This window comes from Perca flavescens, chromosome 16 (assembly GCF_004354835.1).
Source record: "Perca flavescens isolate YP-PL-M2 chromosome 16, PFLA_1.0, whole genome shotgun sequence".
Classification (NCBI taxonomy): Eukaryota; Metazoa; Chordata; class Actinopteri; order Perciformes; family Percidae; genus Perca; species Perca flavescens.
Window position 1 is genome coordinate 28,124,035 of NC_041346.1, and position 20,507 is coordinate 28,144,541.

General features: G+C 40.2%; 1 protein-coding gene across 1 annotated transcript in view; it reads left to right on the plus strand.

Annotated features, from left to right (window-relative positions):
* The window catches only part of pi4kaa (phosphatidylinositol 4-kinase, catalytic, alpha a), a 50,546-nt gene that overhangs the window by 4,408 nt on the left and 25,631 nt on the right, over positions 1–20,507 (plus strand). The window contains exons 2-23 of the mRNA XM_028601445.1: positions 850–966; positions 1,110–1,203; positions 1,632–1,720; positions 4,031–4,103; positions 4,939–5,186; positions 6,322–6,388; positions 7,267–7,415; positions 7,519–7,584; positions 7,683–7,779; positions 7,867–8,058; positions 8,146–8,246; positions 9,712–9,841; positions 9,924–10,050; positions 10,291–10,386; positions 10,470–10,653; positions 13,408–13,508; positions 14,882–15,050; positions 16,858–16,908; positions 17,479–17,587; positions 18,834–18,970; positions 19,048–19,181; positions 20,419–20,501. Of these exons, the coding sequence (XP_028457246.1) occupies positions 850–966; positions 1,110–1,203; positions 1,632–1,720; positions 4,031–4,103; positions 4,939–5,186; positions 6,322–6,388; positions 7,267–7,415; positions 7,519–7,584; positions 7,683–7,779; positions 7,867–8,058; positions 8,146–8,246; positions 9,712–9,841; positions 9,924–10,050; positions 10,291–10,386; positions 10,470–10,653; positions 13,408–13,508; positions 14,882–15,050; positions 16,858–16,908; positions 17,479–17,587; positions 18,834–18,970; positions 19,048–19,181; positions 20,419–20,501 (2,614 nt within the window). The remainder of the gene's footprint in view (positions 1–849; positions 967–1,109; positions 1,204–1,631; positions 1,721–4,030; positions 4,104–4,938; positions 5,187–6,321; positions 6,389–7,266; positions 7,416–7,518; positions 7,585–7,682; positions 7,780–7,866; positions 8,059–8,145; positions 8,247–9,711; positions 9,842–9,923; positions 10,051–10,290; positions 10,387–10,469; positions 10,654–13,407; positions 13,509–14,881; positions 15,051–16,857; positions 16,909–17,478; positions 17,588–18,833; positions 18,971–19,047; positions 19,182–20,418; positions 20,502–20,507) is intronic.

The following is a 20,507-nucleotide window of genomic DNA, read 5'->3' on the forward strand; positions in this document are numbered from 1 at the left end:
TTCAGGGTGTTTTTACTGGTGATTTCTTTAACTGTTTGACTCCTTTTTTTTAAGTTCAGTAAATGCAACATCTTTCCAAAAGTCAATGAGTAATCGTGTTAAATAATTGTGATTATGATTCTTTCCATAATCAAGCAGCCCCAGTCTCTGTTTAATAAATAATAATAAAATAATAATAAATAATGTCTCTCAGAGCTTAAGTCTGGCCCTTCAGCATAAGGCTAATTAATGCCAGAGGCACTTTGGCTCGATTCCATTTAGGCCGACAAAATCATTCTCGCTAATAGAAGCAGACATCAGCGATGTGTTTTCTTAAGCCTTGTGGGTACTTTTATAAGATTATATCCAAATTAGTGATAGACAGATAATCTGTATTGGCGTTTTATTTGCCTGATAACTAATAAAGTTAATTAATTAAAGAGTGCGCTACTTACTCAGCTACAGCTCTGTGTCTGTTCTTCTGCTTCGGTTTCACTCACCACTGAGTCTGACTTAATGTCCGTCCATCCCCCCCCCCCACCCCACCACCACCACACACACACACACATCTGACTGTCTGACAGTATTCGGTTTCGGCAGAATCTTAACCAGTGGATTCGGTATTCGGGCCGAACCCCGAAAATCTGGATTCAGTGCATCCCTACACAAAACAAAGAACAAATATCTAGTAATCTAATAATCAGTATTGGTATCGGTCGATCCCTAATCCAAATCATTTATGCTTACAGCTCATCTTAATCAAGTTAGCATTAGCTCTGACCCGTGTGTGTGTGTGTGTGTGTGTGTGTGTGTGTGTGTGTGTGTGTGTGTGTGTGTGTGTGTGTGTGTGTGTGTGTGTGTTGCCCACAGGTCCAGAAGCTGCAATGCATGTGTCCCGTGGACTTCAGAGGAGTCTTCCAGCTGGACGAGAGGAGGAGAGACGCTGTCATTGCACTCGGCATCTTTCTGGTTGAGTCAAACCTGCAGGTAAAACATTGTACTTACTTACCTCTCCACTACATGTTACATTTGTGGAGCTAAGGGTGAATTTACAGGATGCTGATGTAACCGTGGCAACTCTCTCTCTATATATGTACTGTATAACATGCTGTGGAATACTTGTGTTGCAGCATAGAGATACTATTGTCCCCTACCTGCTTGGGTTGCTTAAAGGGCTTCCTAAAGTTCAGTGGATTGAAGAAAGCTCCGAACGCAAAGGAAGGGGTAACTATACACCTGTGATTTCGAAACAATATTAACCCTTAACTAGATCCTAAAATTGTCACTATAGTTGTCTGTTACTGCGTTAAGTATGGATGCCTGAATATAATTTAGGGTGCTGTTTTTTTATATTCCCTGTACTAACACATACACACATATGTCCACACATCCTCATTTTATCTATCTTTTTGTGATTTATTTTATGCCTTTGTTGTGTCCATGCTGACTTGTGATAAATTTGTAGATTTCAGGACTTTTTTTAATTGCTCATAATATAATTTTTTGCTCTTCCTTGGGTGAGATTCCTTCTATAAGCCCCTATGGGTTTTTCCTAATCTCACCTGCACAATCTTTCTTTTATTTATTTTCTTGTTGTGTTTCTGTGCAAATAAAAAAAAATAAAAAATTCAAATAAACTTTTTGTCCTGCAGAGATCCTTCCTGTCGCAGAGAACTTCACCTTTGGTCTTGTAACACTACTGTCAGACGTTGCCCAACGTGATGAGACCTTCAGAAGACAGGTGAGTGTGTTGCTGATATTGTTCCTTCTTCTCACGCTGGCTGTGAAGAGACTCCTTCACGACGATGTTCCAGTGTGAGAGATCGGGGGAAAATCTCCCTCAAATCTGTGCAAACCGAAAACTTGAAGCTTAAGCTAATAAGAGACTCTTGACAGTTTTGATACAAGCCAGGCCTTTATCTGATCGTTGACAATGGCCCAATCCCAAAGTCCGGACTCACAGACTCACGGACTTTGGTGCGCGTTCTCGCGAAATTCATAAGGGCTTAGGGTTGTCCCAATGTCGAATTTCAAAGGGCGTGAGGGTTTGAGTACGCACTTACCGAGCCCTTTCCGTGAGTCTGCATCGATGCAGACTTCACCAAAGGGAATTACCCACAGTTCAAAGCGTTGTGACGTTTACCGCGGAGACCGTATGGAAATCCGGAAATTACAAAGGTAAACAACAGCACGACACACGGCCACGGAACAGACCAACCTGTTGTCCAGCTTGTAAAACAAGAGTTTGGAATCAGGCCGCCGTCTCCTGTGCCTTGGCCGTGTGGAAAGCAACAAACTTAAAATGAAGATTCTCAAACCGGCAAGTGTCAGCAACATCTTTGTTATTAAACGTCGCCAAGGTAACATGTGATCTCGTGAAGTGCTGTCCCAATCCCATTTATACCTATCTGAGCCCATGTGGCCTCACACACTCACTCACTTAGTACCTGAGATCACTTAAGTCTGTGAGTCTTTAGTCCTTAGTCCTCAGGGCTCACTTTGGGATTGGGCCAATGTACCACAGTGGTTCTCAAACTATTTTCAATAATGTACTTCTTTTGAATAGTTTCTTTAAGCCAAGTACCCCCCTGACCAGTGCTAATTATTTTTGGTAGAAAAAAAGGTCTCTATAAAGAGGAACAGTACAGCGCGGTCAGCGATAGATTTACTAAACAACAGCCTTGTAACTGAAAAACACATTTAAAGATTGATGAGAAAAAGAGACAAAATCTGTAAAAAAAAAATAGACAAAACCTTACAAAAGTAAGGCAAGAATAGGTCAAAATACTATCAAAAACGTCAAAACCAGTGACCTAACTTCGCAAAAAGCGAGAAACTTGTAAAAAGTAGAAGGAAGGAAGACAAGATTAGGTCCAAAGAAGGCGACACAAAAGTCTACATAAAGAGAAACAATGTTCTGGACAACAGCCTTGTAACTATTAAACATTTTGTTAAATATCTCACGTACCCCCTGCAGTCCTCCAAAGTACCCCTTGGGGTACACGTACCCCCCCATTTGAGAAACACTGATGTAGAGATAGACCGGAAACATGGAGAGAGAGAGAGAGAGTGACACATACTTATCATAATATTGTATGCTCTTTTAGAACAAAATTCCCTTAATTGGATGCTATCCCTCTGCTGCAGCTCAGCACAGTTACGCTGTCTGTGGAAACATGAAGAAAGAATTTTGTACTTGCAAGACTGGAAGTTTGGGGGAGACCCACTTTAGCTTCAGCTGTACTGAAGAATTTATTTTTGCACAGAACAAAGACTTTTGGAAAAGTCGTGGATTTTGTTGCATTTGATTAAATTAATTGTTAAAGTAATCTTCTGTTGATGTCAACAGCGTTTGGTTTACCAGCACGTACGTTTCTTCATTTTCTCCCACGGGTTCCGTCTCTCCCTCCATGTTTTAATAGAGTTTGAACCTGATGGTTTTATATAACGCCAGGCAAGTGTACATTTATTATTTCATGGCTCTAAAATGACGGATACGTGACGGACACAAGTCATGAAATATGATGTAGCATGTGGACTACATATACCTACAGTATGTTGCCACATTTCTTTGCAGACTTGCATCCAGAAATGTGTTCATAATCAAATATATTAAGAAGTTCTGTTTCCCCTAATGCTTGAAAGCTAATGCCAGAATATTCAATTGTTTGTAAAGCATTTTTTTTAAGTGAAGTGCAACGTATTGACTGTGTTTGTAGTTTGAAGTATTTGAAGTGAAGGTGGAACGTAACCAACTAGTAGAGATTAGAAAAGTATGCTGTTTATGTTCATACAATAATAAACCTCTGGAGTAAAGTATACTATACAGTTCTGTTTGTGTGTATACGCTGTGAATAGTCATGGAAATTGTATTATGGGTCCTTGAAAAGTCATGGAAAGGGCGCCCGGATAGCTCAGTTTGTAGAGCGGGCGCCCTTTTCATGTCTTCAGCTGTCCTGTCAAAATGAAAATGTGTGGGAACCCTGTAAATACTGTCTTGTCGATGTGGATGGTCGAGTCAGAGAATGTGATGACGTTACATCTTTGTCAGATCCTGGAGGCGGTCATGGACATCATGCAGGTCCTGCAAGATATCTGCAAGGATCCAGAGGCTCATGATAAAGGTACCGGCATAACACAACTCTTGCTTCCTTTGTCACCCACCCCTACGGTCTGCTGTTTTTGTGGACTTTTAAAAATCCGTTCAAAACCTGCCTTTTTAACCCTCCTGTTGTCCTTGGGTCAAATTTAACCCGTTTTCAAAGTTTTCACATCTGAAATTTGGGTTTTCTTTCAAGCGAATTTGCCCCCAAAATAGCATGCCTTGTTCCATACAACGCTCTTCTCGAGTAAAATGAAGGATCAGATGACTACTTTCATAGAATTTTGGATTTTTTATAAAATTTTATAGCATTTGAAAAAAACAACAACAATGAAATAGTTTCTAAACAGTATCCTGACTAAACTTTGACAGTCTGTTCCACTTAAAATTAACGATTTGTCGAAATAATTCATAATTTCAGCTTTTTTTTAACTCTAAAATGAGGTATAATTTCATATAAATGCGGTTCATTCACCATGAATTAAAAACAAAATGGTAAAACTAGTGGTAATAAGTTGATGATAGTGGGGAATCTGGTGGTAGTGGGGGGGAAAAGCGCAGGAAAAGTCAAAAACCTCAAAGGGTTGACCAACCGGCCTACCTGGTCAACGGGAAGATAACACAAGGGTTAAACAGGCTTTTAGTTGACCTGTCTGCACTTTATTTTTCAAGTATTACCTTGTAATGTCGTGATTTATTGTGTTTTTAATATGTATCATCTTGTATGTTTTTACTTAAACTACTTTGTGACTTTTATCCGTGATAAACACTCTTAAAAATACATTTCAGTTACTTAGCCTCTCTGCAAAGATGATATTTTCATCTGCTCTACCTTCCGTGACCCTTTTTCTGTGCAGAATACCTGTGCAGGTACACTGTGCCCACCCTGCTCGGTGTTGCCCGAGCTTTTGGCCGATACAGCAACACCGACGAGCCGCTGCTGTCCAAGCTGTTCCCCCGACCGGTTACTCCCGTGCCGTCCACGGCCGAAGATAGTGATGCGACGCGCCGGCGGTCCTTCAACGACTTCCGCTCCATCCTGCCGAGCTCTTTGCTCACGGTGTATCAGGAAGACACGCTGAAACGTAAAGGCTGCAGCCAACAGGTAGGGGTTATTTGGGAAAAGGAGAGAAACAAACCTGAACCTCACCTGTAAAAACCTACCTAAAGTGGTGTGCATAAGTTTACACACCCATGCTTAAGTTGATTAAAAAGAGGAATAAAAAAAAATCGTCTTTTGGAAATTGATCTTAATGCCTTAATTAAAAAAATTTCGAAAAATCCAACCTTCAAGGACACCAGTTTTCTTTTGTGAATGAATAATGTATCGTAAATAAACAAATAAATATTCTTTTTATTATTTACGAGGATTTTTATTTTTAAAGGCCAGTTATTTCATGGATCCAGGATACTATGCATCCTGATAAAGTTCCCTTGGCCTTTGGAATTAAAATAGCCCCCCACATTATCACATACCCTTCACCATACCCCCACATCATCACATACCCTTCACCATACCCCCACATCATCACATACCCTTCACCATACCCCCATACCCATGATGTGGGGGGTATGGTGAAGGGTATGTGATGATGTGGGGGGTATAGTGAAGGGTATGTGATGATGATGATGTGGGTGGGGAGGGGGGGGTGGTATGTGATGATGTGGGGGGTATGGTGAAGGGTATGTGATGATGTGGGGGGTATGGTGAAGGGTAGGTGATGATGATGATGTGGGGGTATGGTGAAGGGTATGTGATGATGTGGGGGTATGGTGAAGGCTATGTGATGATGTGGGGGTATGTGATGATGTGGGGGTATGGTGAAGGGTATGTGATGATGTGGGGGTATGGTGAAGGGTATGTGATGATGTGGGGGGCTATTTTAATTCCAAAGGCCAAGGGAACTTTATCAGGATGCATAGTATCCTGGATCCATGAAATAACTGGCCTCTAAAAATAAAAATCTGCCTGCCTCTATGGGAATTTAACATAGGGGTGTACTTACTTATGCCCCCTGTGTTTTAAGGAAGAATATTTATTTATTTACGATACATTATTCATTCACCAAAAAATGAATTACAGGTTGGATTTTCCCTCATTTTTTTAATTAAGGCATTAAGATCAATTTCCAAAAGAAGTTTTTTTTATTCCTCTTTTTAGTCAACTTAAGCATGGGTGTGTAAACGTATGCACACCACTGTACATGTCTTCACATACACCTTTTTTTATGTGTTTTCAGGCCAGTCCAGAGAGAGAATGTCTGACCCCCATCTCACCAGCTGACGCCTCTGCACAGTACTTTGAAGGTAAGTGTGGGTACGAGATCTGTGCTGCCTGCACGATCCGACATGCGCGTGTGCAAGATGTTGGCGCATGTGCAGATGATAATCCTGTTTTCCGACGATTTACGACACTGCATGATCTGGTCCACTATTGTAGTACTATAGCATTTTGGTTGGCCTAATACCATATACAGTAGCAATGAATCGCAAAGGGCCTGGAGGAAACTGAAGGTCTGCAGTGACCGAAAGACTCAGACCTCATTCCACATGTAACCAAAATGGTGTATGTTCACGTAGAATGTTTGGATTTGAATGTGCTGTCGGCCAATCAAGAATTGAGTTGGTGCTTGGCTCGTTTGAGGTCATTTCTCAAAAAAGAAATTTGACATTTTTTTTTCGTCGTTTTTTTCAACATTTGCTTCTTTTTTTTTCTGCGTTCTTTCCGACGCTTTTGACGTTTGTTTTTTTTCAAAGTTTGACCATTTTTTTTTATTGTTTTTTTTCTATTTGTTTTGACGTTTTTTAAGTTTGTTAAAAACATTTTTTTATTTTTATTTTTCAGAAAAAATAACAATTTGTATTGGGGCCAGTAAAAATTTTATGCCTTTTTTTTTTTTTTTTTTTCTGCGTACTTTTCGACACTTTTCACGGGTTTTCTTTTTGTTTTTAACGCTTTTCCAACATTTTTTTCAAAGTTCGACCATTTTTTTCGATGTTTTTTTTTGTCGTTTTGACTTTTTTTTTGCAAAGTTTGTTAAAAACGTTTTGTTTGTTTTTTCAGAAAAAAAACAATTGTACAACAACTTATTGGGGCCAGTAAAAATGTGTGGAAAACCTATCTTAACACTGAACCCTGCTCTCTAAGGGAACATGCTTTTAATGCTGCTGCTGTCCCTCTTCAGGCTCATACCTCCCTGATGGCAGCTCAGTGGACCCCGAGTACTACTTCTCCACCATCAGCTCCAGCTTCTCCGTCTCCCCGCTTTTCACCGGAAGCAGCTCTGGAGAGTTTCACATCCCTCTGGATATGCTCCGACAACTCCTTGAAATGGTTAGCAGCCCCACAGCGGCAGAATAGACGCATTTGATATAAAGAGAATTTGACGCAAGATGCAAATTTGATGGAAATTCATTCACTTGTTTCTCTCAAATAGGTTGAACTGTTTGTCTCGGAGTCGTTTCTAAAATCACTGGATGAGTCCTTGGCAGAACTTCTGGAGGTATGAATCTTAAGTCACGACAGATGTTTTTCTTTTTTTTTTTTTTTTTTTTTTTTGACACAACTGTTCATTGATACATTTCTGCTACTTTCTTGCAGTTGACTCCTGGTCTTCGTCTCTACTACAAAACCTTCAGTGATTCTCTGTATGTGGCCATATTTAAAATGCTAAGAGACACGCTGTACAATTTAAAAGGTAAAGAATCCCCCTCCTTGTCTTCAAAAGATTCCAAAATTAGGCCACAAATGTGTCAATAAGGATGAGTTTTTCTGTGCTCACCAGACCTTCAGACAGACTTTGTGAAGGAGGTTCACGACTTTGTGCTGGAGCAGTTCAGCAGCAGCCAGTCGGAGCTGCAGAGGATCCTGCATGACGTCGAGTACCTCCACAGTGAGCTGAGCCCGCTCAAGCTGCGCTGTCAGGCCAACGCCGCCTGCGTGGACCTCATGGTGTGGGCGGTTACTGAAGAGCAGGGTGAGAAATCACTTCGTTCAGACAGGAAGTCCTCTGCCTCAGAGGTCATCTCTGCCAACAGTTCCCTCTCTTTGTTGTTTTCACCAGGAGCCGAGAACCTTTGCACCAAACTATCGGAGAAGCTGCAGTCCAAGACGTCCAGTAAAGTCATCATCGCTCACATGCCGCTCCTCATTTGCTGCCTACAGGTAACTGCTTGTTTGTTTTATTTTTTTAACAAAAAAGTATGGCTGTGCTCGATTTGAAGAAATTCTTCGTCGACTAACACTTGTTGAATTTTATCTACTAATTGATTAGTTGATTTAATCGACAGATCTGTAAATCTCAGTTTCTCCGCAAAGAGTCATGCCACTTTAATTCTTGTGTTTACCAGAGATGTGCTTGTACGTTTCTTGGAAATAAGTCATTCAGCATGAAAAAAAGCATCAAACATGACTAATCGACTAAAGAAATCTAAGTTGACTAAGACCAAAACGACCGATTAGTTGACTATCGACTAAGAAGGAGCAGCCCTACAAAAAAGGAAACCTAAGAATGAGAAGACTCTTTGTTGTTGACCTTATAATCTTTGCCAGGAACATGTCACATACTGTGTTAAAATGTTAGCCCTTTTTCTATGTCCTAGTTCTCTTATTACACCTATATTTACATCAGTAGATATTCATTTAACCCTTGTTGTCTTCCCGTTGACCATGCAACTCCTTGTTTTTCTGGGTCAAAATTGAAAAACTTCTTTTCTGTTTGAGTCACTTTTTTCGACGTTTCTTTTGTGACTTTTCCCCGATGTTTTTGAAACCTTTGCCAATGTTTTTGTTCTATTTTTTTTTTTTTTTTTTTTTTTTTTTTTGACGGTTTTGTTATTTTTTTTAAGCTTTTTCTGACATTTTTGTCGCATTTTTGCTCGCCATAAAATTGAATAAAACCCCCAAATTCATTGAGAGTAGTGAACTGATCATTTATTTTACTTGTGAAGAGCGTCGTATATGGAACCATCCACGTTATCATTTTGGAAAATTTGGTTGAAAGAAACCCAAATTTCTGATACAGAAACTTTTTGAAAATGGGTCAAATACATAAACCGTTTGAATAGGAATAAGCTAATACTTGGCATTTTTTTCTGTCGAAATAGGACAGCGCCGTAACCTTACGTGTAATGTGTGGACTTTAGTAATGTGTAAATTGTTTGCTAGTGAACATTTTTACTGTGCTGTCCAATCAAGAGCAATCAGCTATGTAAACGGGAAGTAACTGAAGCATGACAAGCTGTGTGTGTTTTGCAGTTGAGTTCAAATATCAACAATCTTTGTTCACAATCACTTACTGCTCCTTTTTAATTTATTGGCGTGTCAAACTTAACTTAGTAAACACTTAAGTTTGACCTTACGAACAGCTGCTGCAACCTGCAGCTGTTTTTGTTTTTGTAAAGCCTGGATGGAGAGCTGCTATAGTTGTTAACCCTTGTGTTGTCTTCCCACCAACCTTTTTCCAAAGTTTTAAATTGTTACATTTTTCTTCTACACATTTTCAGCCCTTATCTCTACGTCCCATATTTTCTGATTTTAAAACAAAAATTGAAACCGGGTCAGTATGACCTGAAGTCAACACAAGGGTTAACTCATACACACACCTACACACACGTGTCTGTGTCCACAGGGCTTGGGTCGTCTTTGTGAGCGCTTCCCTGTGGTGGCCCACTCTGTCACCACGTCACTGAGAGACTTCTTGGTGGTGCCCTCACCTGTTCTGGTGAAGCTGTTCAAATACCACAGCCAGTACACTCCAGGTAACTGAGCGCCACATCCTTCCAATAGCAGTGGTATTTCCAGTTCTACGTTTTCTTGACAAATCCTCATTTGTTTTCAAAGCTTCCGGTGAAATAAAGATCCATGTAACCAACGAACACTCCCAGTCCACACTCAGTACCCAGAGCAAGAAGAGCCAGCCCTCCATGTACGAACAGCTGCGGGACATCTCCATCGATAACATCTGCAGGTGAATTCGCCCACATACGCACCCTTGTACAGACCTGTCTTTTTCTATGTAACTCTATGGGGGAAAAAGTATTTTTGGGCCCTTTGGCATCACGTGCCGGACACAGAAGTTGTAATCCCACTGTTTGGCTGCTAGGTCAAATTGGCTTCAAAGGCTGGCACACTTCTTAGGGACCTGATGCACACACACACACCGGTACGAACTCACCCTTTACTCTCCAATCTGTCCCTCTGTCCTCAGGTGCTTGAAAGCCGGGCTGACTATGGATAATGTCATTGTAGAAGCTTTTCTCGCCAGTCTGTCTAACCGTCTCTACATCTACCAGGAAAACGATAAGTAAGCATCATGTTATGCTACAGATGAGAATGTAAAGTCTTGATTTGAGAGTTTGCGTACAGATGTTTCCGTCTCTTCCCCAGGGATGCTCACTTGATCCCAGACCACACCATCAGGGCATTGGGTCACATCGCTGTGGCTTTACGGGACACCCCCAGAGTGATGGAGCCCATCCTCCAGATCTTACAGCAGAAGTTCTGTCAGCCTCCCTCCCAGCTAGACGTCCTCATCATAGACCAGCTTGGCTGCATGGTCATCACAGGCAATGTAAATATGTATATATATATGTATACGTAGAGAGTGGTCTAGTGATAACACAAAGTAATGTCACAAATCTTTTCAAGAAAGTAAACATACGTAAAGCTGCTGGCCCTGACTCCATCTGTGGACGCGTTTTGCGTCATTGTGCTGACCAGCTATGTGAGGTGTTTACAACTCTTTTTCAGATGTGTATTGAGTGTGGTCAGATTCCTGCCATATGGAAAACATCAATTATAATACCTGTCCCTAAATCTAATAATCCCAGAGAAATGAATGAATTCAGACCTGTGGCATTAACATCACTTGTGATGAAAACTTTTGAGAAAATACTGAAAGATGAAATTCTCTCCTTAATCGATGGAAAATTAGATCCACTACAATTTGCCTATCAAGCTGGGAAAGGTGTGGATGACGCTAAGATTTTCATTTTAGACAGATTATATAAGCACCTCGAAAAACCAAAGTCACATGCAAGACTTTTATTTGCTGATTTCTCTTCAGCTTTTAATAAGATGCAGCCTCATATTTTAATAGAGCGACTGGCCTCTTATTTTAATATACCTGATCAGATTTTATTGCTGCTCTTAAATTTTTTAACAGACAGACTCCAGCAGGTATTTGTGAATGGCCACATGTCCAGTATCCTCACTTCAAACACAGGGTCTCCGCAGGGCTGTGTCCTTTCTCCCTTGCTTTTTATTATGTACACAGATAGCTGCAGGACTTCACAACTGGGTAGCTACCTTGTGAAATTTTCTGACGACTCTGCCCTACTGTCACTTCTTCAGGGGGCCCAATCGGGCCATGGAAGTGCCTTATCACAATTTGTGAACTGGTGTGATGATAACTTCCTGGACCTTAATGTGACAAAAACCAAAGAGTTAATTATTGATTTTAGAAAGAATCGTTTTAACCCAGAAGACAGCATTATTCATGGAGAAAATTTTGAAATTGTAGAAACCTATAAGTACTTAGGAACTATGACTCAAACCTGAAGTTTGATAAAAACACGAGTCAATCATTAAGCGGGGACAACAGAGAATCCACTTGATGCGGAAGCTAAATTCTTTCAATGTGTCGCACAGGATCTTATGTAACTTTTATTATTCATTTATTGAAAGCCTTTTAACATTTTCTTTTATCTGCCGGTTTTATGGATTGTCTGTGCGGGACAAGAATAGACTAAGCAGTATTGTCAAAATATGCTCCAAGATCATTGGTGTTCAGTTGACAGACCTGAGCTCCCTTTGGAAAAAACGGGTGCTCCAGAAGGCTAGACAGGTTATGAGTTATCCTGGCCATCTTCTTAGTCAGGAATTCTGCCTAATGCCCTCAGGACGACGCTACCTTGCCCCCCCAAGGAAAACTAACAGATATGCCGATTCTTTTATTCCCTCGGCCACTAAATTCTTAAATATTGTTGACAGCGGCAACTAAATATGCGCCAGGCATTCAAAACCTTTGTATCATTACTTATTTAGTATTTACTTAAGTATTATTATTATTTATTGAATAATAATTGAATTGAAATTGAATTGAATTGAAATTGAATTGAATTTATTTAATATGCTACTATCTTGAGAATTGGTTGCTGATTAGTCAGTATCGTGGCCTGCGTATGTGTATTTCTTGCTTGATTTTGATATCCATTTATGCAATATAATGTCATTGACAGTGTTTCTCTGTTTGTCTGTATGCCTGATTAAGTGTTGTCTTGTCTTGTTGATACGACTGGTAGGCTAAAAACAGAATTGCCCTATGGGGATAAATAAAGTTGTTTTGAATTGAATTTGAATTGAATATATATGTATATATATGTGTGTGTGTGTGTGTGTGTATGTATGTATGTTTATGTTTATATATATATATATATATATATATATATATATATATATATATATATATATATATATATATATATATATATATATATATATATATATATATATATATATATATATAAATAAATATATATAAATAAATATCTCTATTGTAGAGCTGCAAAGATTAATCGATTAGTTTTCAACTATTTAAAATAATTGCCAAATACTTGCGCATAATCGATTAATCAGTTTGAGTCATTTTTTTATATTTAAAAAAAAGTAAAAACTTCTCTGATTCCAGCTTGTTAAATGTGAATATTGTTCTAGTGTCTTCTCTCCTCTGTGACAGTAAACTGAACATCTTTGAGTTGTGGACAAAACAAGACATTTGAGGACATCATCTTGGGCTTTGGGAAACATTTTATTAACGAAACAACTAAGTGATTTGACGAAAATAATCGACAGATTAATCGACTATAAAAAAGACTCGTTAAGGCCTCTTTACAGTCGCCGTTCCCGACCTGTCGCGCGACAATATGACGTCAAAATGACGTAGATCTCACTGGCACGCCAGGATTTAAAGTTAAATCAAACAGGAAGCATGGACGAGTTCGAGGGCAAGCTTTCCAAGCAAGTGGGCCAATAGCAACTGCATTCTACTGGTGACGGATGCCAGGACTAGAGTGACTGCAAGTCTCTCTTGTAAACTTACTGGGTTAAGTTGAGTTCTTTTATGGTGAATGACGTCATGACGACACACTGTTGCGCGACAGGTCGGGAATGGCGAGTATACCGCTCGCTTTAGTTGCTGCCCTACTTTATTGTTTATGCATATATACAGAACTTATTTAAAAGCGGTGTGAGTTTTAGCTAATATAAACCCTGACATATCTAACCTAAACCTAATTTTTCTCTTTTTTTTTTTTTTTTAACTTAGCAATACATCTACCAGGAAGTCTGGAATTTGTTCCAGCAGATCAGTGTCAAAGCCAGCTCCATGGTCTACTCTACCAAAGACTACAAGGACCATGGATACAGGTGAGCACCATCTTAACCCTCCGAGACCCACAGGACGGCAGACGATCACGGCCAACGTTGCCGTCTTTAAGAGGCTGTAGCGGGCTGGAATTAAAGCCAAAGTGACAATAAGGGTGGCGTATGAAACTAAACGACCATGACATCCTAGCTTGTCGAGAAGAGGGCTAAATAACCAGTCCTTCCAGAAAAAGAGTTTTTTTGGGATCGTTACGGGCAAAAATCCTTGATTATGCGGCATGTTTTCTTAAAAAATGCAATGGAATATGTGGGATATTTATGCAATTTTATGCGATGAAATTGCGGGAACTTGCAAAAACTGCAGTTTGATGAAAAAGAGAAAAAAAGTGATTTTCCCCAACATCCTGCTTTTCAATGATGTTCACATCGCGTAATTACGTCACTTCATAACATTCCCATGGTAACGGGAAAATGGCTGCTCTTGTGTGAAGTAAACGCAACATTTTTCAACTTTCTGCTAAGATATATGTGACTTTTTTGCAATTAAAATGCGGGGATTATGAAATCATGCAAGCCCTGCATGTTTTCCGTGAAATAAATCCGTTTTCCGGCAATTTATGCGGCGTATTTGAAAAAATGCGGCCCCTGCATAAATATGCGGACTTTGGCTGATTATGCATTGAATTATGCAATCGCATAATTGCGTTTTTCTGGAGGGACTGAATAACGCTCCAAAGTTAGGCTAAATCCCTGCTTGGGAAAAACTGGCTTGGATATTTTCAAAGGGGTCCCATGAGCTGTCACCTCAAGATATCTAAATTAAAATGGGCTCTATCCCATCCAGTTTTTCTCATGCAGTACAAATGTGTTAATTTCACCCATTCCAAAAAGGTGTATTTGAGTGTTTCTGGATACTGGGGTCCCTAAACAGTCTTGGAATTACATAAGTTGGAAATGACTGGAAAGCTGAGACTCAAAAATTCCCATAAATGGCTGCAATTACTCATGAAACATAATTGAGCATGAGAATGGCCATCATATACTTCCATCATAATGTTCTAAACCAAAAGAAGTTCTAATTTCAAATAATGCCTCCCCCGAAACACAATGTTTACATATTTATGACCAGAAGTAGCGTGCTGAGCTGCATCTCAAATTAATCTTTAAGTTTCCAGCTTTCAGATGTTGTTTACCACTTTTGTGTCCTATTCTGTTGGCCCGCTATCTCTGCCTAAAAAAGACAAAAATGGGTCTATGGTGGGCCTCTAAGGGTTTAATGACACAATTACAGTCCTTTGGAGTTGTTGAGTATATATGAAAGTGATGCATAAAGTGGGAGAATATGCTATTCCTCTGTATTATTCACAGCTTGTCACGAGAGTCTAGTAAATGAATGTTCCCTCTCCTGTATGCAGACACTGTTCCTTGGCTGTGATAAATGCTCTGGGTAACATAGCAGCGAACCTGCAGGCTGAGCAGATGGTCGACGAATTGCTGGTCAACCTGCTGGAGCTTTTTGTTCAGCTGGGCTTAGAGGGGAAGAGAGCCAGTGAGAGAGCCCCAGACAAAGGCCCGGCTCTGAAGGTAATACATACATACATACATACATACATACATACATACATACATACATACATACATACATACATACATACATACAGCAATGAGAATGCATTGTTGGCACAGAAGGAAAACGTATCCTGACACATTTGGTGCAGTGCAGCCAATCGAAAGCATGCAAGCATACACACCAGCTAGAATATTTTGTAGCTTGTAAATTATTTCTAAAAGTGCCCTGATGCAAAACTATTGTGGCCAGCCCTGGTGGTTTTAGGGGTTTATAGTGAAGTTAAAGGTGTACTATGAGTTCTTGCAATGTTTCAGCGCGATTTCGTTTTTTGTCTCAAATCGTAGGCATCTCTCCTTGATCCGCTAGCTGCCTGCCCCCTGAATGCACCGCGAAAAAGCCCGGTCTCGGGAGACAACACAGGGGTCGTAAACGTCAAACACTAGAGGCACAGGCTGTGCACCAAAATACAACAAACCACTCCAGCCAATCACCGACAAGATGGTTGGGGGAGGGGGGTGGGAGTTAGTGACAGTTAGTCATGTGGGGAGGGGCGAGTTTGCTCTGTTTTGTTTGAATTTTATTTGGAACGTCAACAGAAGTGACCATGCAGGAACTCATACTGCACCTTTTTAAGACAAAAGATTTGTGACAAGACAAAACCGTTTTTGCAGGGAAAAGTTGCAGCCGGTGTGTCGTCCTCTCTCTCTCTCTCTCTCTCTCTCTCTCTCTCTCTCTCTCTCTCTCTCTCTCTCTCTCTCTCTCTCTCTCTCTCTCTCTCTCTCTCTCTCTCTCTCTCTCTCTCCCTCTCTCTTTCCACTTTCCTGTCTACTATCCAATAAAATGCATAAAAAACCAGCAAAATAATCAACAACAAAAAAGATACAAACAGGAAATGAGTGGAGCAAAATAAATAAAATTGACTTGACAAGAGTTTGACATACATAAGTTTTTTTGACACAGTGCTAATGTCAGTCAGGCTAAAGGCTTGAAAATAAGTGAGACGTGGACAGATGACGACTTGCTTCATGACCTCATTTTAAGGCCAAACTGAATCTGTTCTGAACGGCCGCAGTCGAAGGGAGGGCAAAAAGCCTGCCGTGATAGCCTCCCCTCTGGCTGCATCCCACTGCCTCCCTGTGTCTTTTGTGTGTCTTTGTAGTCTTGTCACAATGAATTGTAAAAATGGGCACAATAGCTCAATAGTCTCTTAGAAGGCCCGCATGGTGTCGAAACTTGGTTGAATAACATGAAAGTGAAGGAAGTAGTTGTGTGAAGAATGGGGGGGGGAAAAAAAAGAGCTTGAGAGAGAAGTTCAAACCCTGTCCCCCTTGGCCAATCACTAAAGTGCGTGTTTGTGGGGCGGCCTCTAGCTCACCCAGTAACAGGGTGCGCCCCGTGTAGGTTGAGTCCTTTGCAGCAGCCCGGGTTCAAATCCGACCTGCAGCCCTTTTCTGCATGTCTTCCCTTCACTTTCTCTCCAGCTCTCATGTCTATCCTCTGTCACTATCGAATAAAGGGGAAAGCCCCAAAAAATAATCTTTGAAAGTGCGTGTTTGTTTTGGAAAGTTACAGAAATTGTCAGATTTTAAAGCAACATTAAAGCACTTTTCCCGCTTCGGTCCCCCTACAGGGGAATTGTCCATTACATTACATTATGCAAGTTTGCCAGATCGGGTAGCGGATCTGTAGTTCGAATGAGACATTACGACAGCGGTAATGGATAATTCCGCTTCCAACCTGTAGGGAGACCGAAGAGAAAAAAATTTGAATTATTTGAATCATATTGACACCCAGATCTCCTCTCCTCTTTTGTCTCTTTAGGCATCAAGCAGTGCTGGAAACCTCGGTGTCCTAATTCCAGTTATTGCAGTGGTAAGTGTTCTTCCAACATTTTCAGCTTTTATCACATTGTCTTTATTACCTTCTCCCAGAAAGCATGTCGAATATTGTCGAAACCTAGAAGATTATTTTCATAGTTGATTAATGGATTAGTAGTTAATGTCAAATGTCAGAAAATGGTAAATAAAAAAAGTTGTGGACCCAAAGCCCAAGACAAAGTCCTCAAATGTCTTGTTTTTGTCCACAACTCAAAGAAATTCAGTTTCCTGTCACAGAGGAGAGAAGAAACTAGAAAATATTCACATTTAACAAGCTGACATCAGAGAAGTTTTTACTTTGTTCTCAGAGTGACTCAAACCGATTAATCGATTATTAAAATAGTTGGCGATTAATTTAATAGTTGACAACTAATCGATTGATCTTTGCAGCTCTGAAACCTAGTACATACTGTATAAATGTTTTTATAAAAAGGTAAATTTGGTCCACTTCTTTAGCATCTTAGACTCGACAATGATGCCCTACAAGTAAATCGCTTTAATGCTCTTCAGTAACTTCAGAACCACAAAGATCTATTTTCTTTTCCTCTTCTTTCTCTGCTGTTAGCTGACTAAGAGGTTGCCACCAATTAAAGAAGCAAAGCCGCGTCTGCAGAAGCTCTTCAGGGACTTTTGGCTCTACTCCGTTGTCATGGGATTTGCTGTTGAAGGCTCAGGTACAGTTGGTTCCAAATACCTCATGTTGAATTGGGTCATGCATTTGCACTTCATTTAAAAATGATCTAATGTACAGTATGTATCTTCAGCATCATGTTTGTTTTTGTGATTAATCATTTTTATTTTATTTATATAGCATACAATTTGCAACAGGAACGCATCCCCCCCCTTTTCATCACTACCCACCCAGACAATAATTCAGAAAAGATGACACAGTAACTACAGTATTCAAGACATTCAACAAGATAGTAACAAAATAGACAATAAACCAAATAAACATATGTATAAATGACAACACCATAAGTCCATCATTATACAGGTCTCTCCCCAGCACAGAGCTTCCTAGGAGCCCTCCAGAATGTTAGTATAGACATCCAATCTGGCAAACCATTTAAATGACATTTTTCAAACACCACCACCGGAGCCATCTCACAAGCTCACTCCTGGATTGACGGCAGCCCTTCATTCCTTCATCCTCTTAAAATAATCTGTCTGGCTATCATTAAACGAGACTGGACCCAGCTTCTTATGTGCTTATCCATCCCGCTTAGGACTGACCCATCTCCCAGAACAAATAATCTTGGGCTGAATGGAGCCTGGGTCCCTGCAACCTCACATAGGTTATCATGTTTCCTGGTCAAAAAAAAGTAGCCCTCAGTAGCTAGGTAAGGACTACTAGCCAGTCAGAAGCAGAGTATGAGGGCGTGCCCTGACAGTACCTAGGTAAGGACTACTAGCCAGTCAGAAGCAGAGTATGAGGGCGTGCCCTGACAGTACCTAGGTAAGGACTACTAGCCAGTCAGAAGCAGAGTATGAGGGCGTGCCCTGACAGTACCTAGGTAAGGACTACTAGCCAGTCATTAGCAGAGTATGAGGGCGTGTCCTGACAGTACCTAGGTAATGACTACTAGCCAGTCAGAAGCAGAGTATGAGGGTGTACCATGCTTGCAGCTAGGCGAGCATTATAACGTGTGTTCCAAAGTGACCACGTTGGTCTCTGAAGTAAAGGCTGGACTACAGTAGAGCTGTTTGGAGCAGTTGGTGAACAGTGTTTTCTGTTGAAGATGGTAAGTCCCTTTGGGGGGGACTTTGGTCTTTTTCACTTTGTAAGCCTATAACGTGCACACAAAAGTGCAAATATATAACACAATAAAGGAAAGGGAAAAGGCATAATATGAGCACTTTAATATTCCTACAGATTCTGTACCACTCCTCATCATGTTTTGTCGTCGTTGAAATCTGCAGGTCTGTGGCCAGAGGAATGGTACGAGGGAGTTTGTGAGATTGCGACCAAATCGCCGCTGCTCACGTTTCCCAGTGGGGAACCTTTACGCTCGGAGCTGCAGTACAACTCTGCACTGAAGAACGACACTGTCACTGCGGTACGAGAGAACACGCATATGCACAACGATGCTCACGTAAAGTACGCATTAGTTTACGGTTCATTGTTGTATTTCAGGGGGAGCTGAATGATCTGCGTAGCACCATCATCAACCTGCTGGATCCTCCGCCGGAGGTGGCTGCGCTCATCAACAAACTGGACTTTGCCATGTCCACATATCTGCTGTCTGTTTACAGATTGGAATACATGAGGTATGCCAACACGTCTAAATTGTATATATTAGGGCTGCTCGATTCTGAAAAATAATAATAATCAAGATTATTTTGGTCACTATTGAAATCAAGATTATTTAACACAATTTACTTATTGTCTTTTGGAAAGATGTTGCATTTATTGTATTTATTAGGGGTGGGGGACAAAATCGATACATCATAGTGTCTCGATATTTTCCGTGGCAATACTGTATCGATACACAGACGCCAAGTATCGATCTTTTATTATATGTGTGTTGGTCAGTTTGTCTGCTTGACAATCCCAATTTGCAGCAATCAAACTGAAGTGAGATGAACAAAGAGAGAAATGTATATTTTTAGATAAAATAAATGTTGACAAAGTTTCCTTTTGGGGACATAATTTGAAATTGGCAAAAATTTTGAAGTTGGAAAAAAGGTGATAAATTGCAGAATATTGCAATATGTTTAAAATCGCAATAATATCATATCGTGACATAAGTATTGTGATGATATTGTATTGTGAGGCCTCTGGTGATTCCCACCACTATAAATTTTAAGTAAAGAAAAGCTGTGAATCAGTTAAACAAATCAACAGTGTGGCCAGGTTGGCTCAGTGGGTAGAGCATGGTGCATAGAGGTTTATTCCACGACACAGGTCCAGGGTTCGATTCCGACCTGTGATGATTTCCTGCGTGTCTTCCCCCTCTCTCTCTCTCTCTCTCTCCTCTTTCTCACCTAGCTGTCCTGTCCATTAAAGGCGCAAAAGCCCAAAAAATAATCTTAAAAAAAAAAGAAACTGTGAAAACACCTTGAGCTGGGAAATTTCCCTTCATACTTTTCCAGTTTAAAATTTCAGAACACAAGACAAAAGAGTTTACTTGCAAAATGTTATGTGCAAAATAATGTTTTTTTTCTCTAATTACTCTATTATTGTGATCGTTGGGAAACTATTTAAATTTTTAAAATTTCTATTAATTGCACAGCTCTAGTATTTCATTTCATTTTCATTTCAAACCTTTATTTAAAACTCGGGGCCCATTGAGGGAGTCCCTTATTTCGAATTGGGCCGAGTGCACAGCATGCACTTCAGCAACTTTATAATACTAATTACAATATTATTTAAATTACAACAGATTAAAAGAGTTTGAACAATCGGGTAAAACAGACCCATAACATATATATATTGGCTTATGTGCTTGACCGTGTTCAGGGATTATATTTTTATATCTACATTTTATTCATCTTTATCTGTTAGGATGCTGCGCGCTCTGGACTCTGAGCGCTTTCAGGTCATGTTCCGATACTTTGAAGACAGAGCGATACAGAAGGATAAATCTGGTAAGC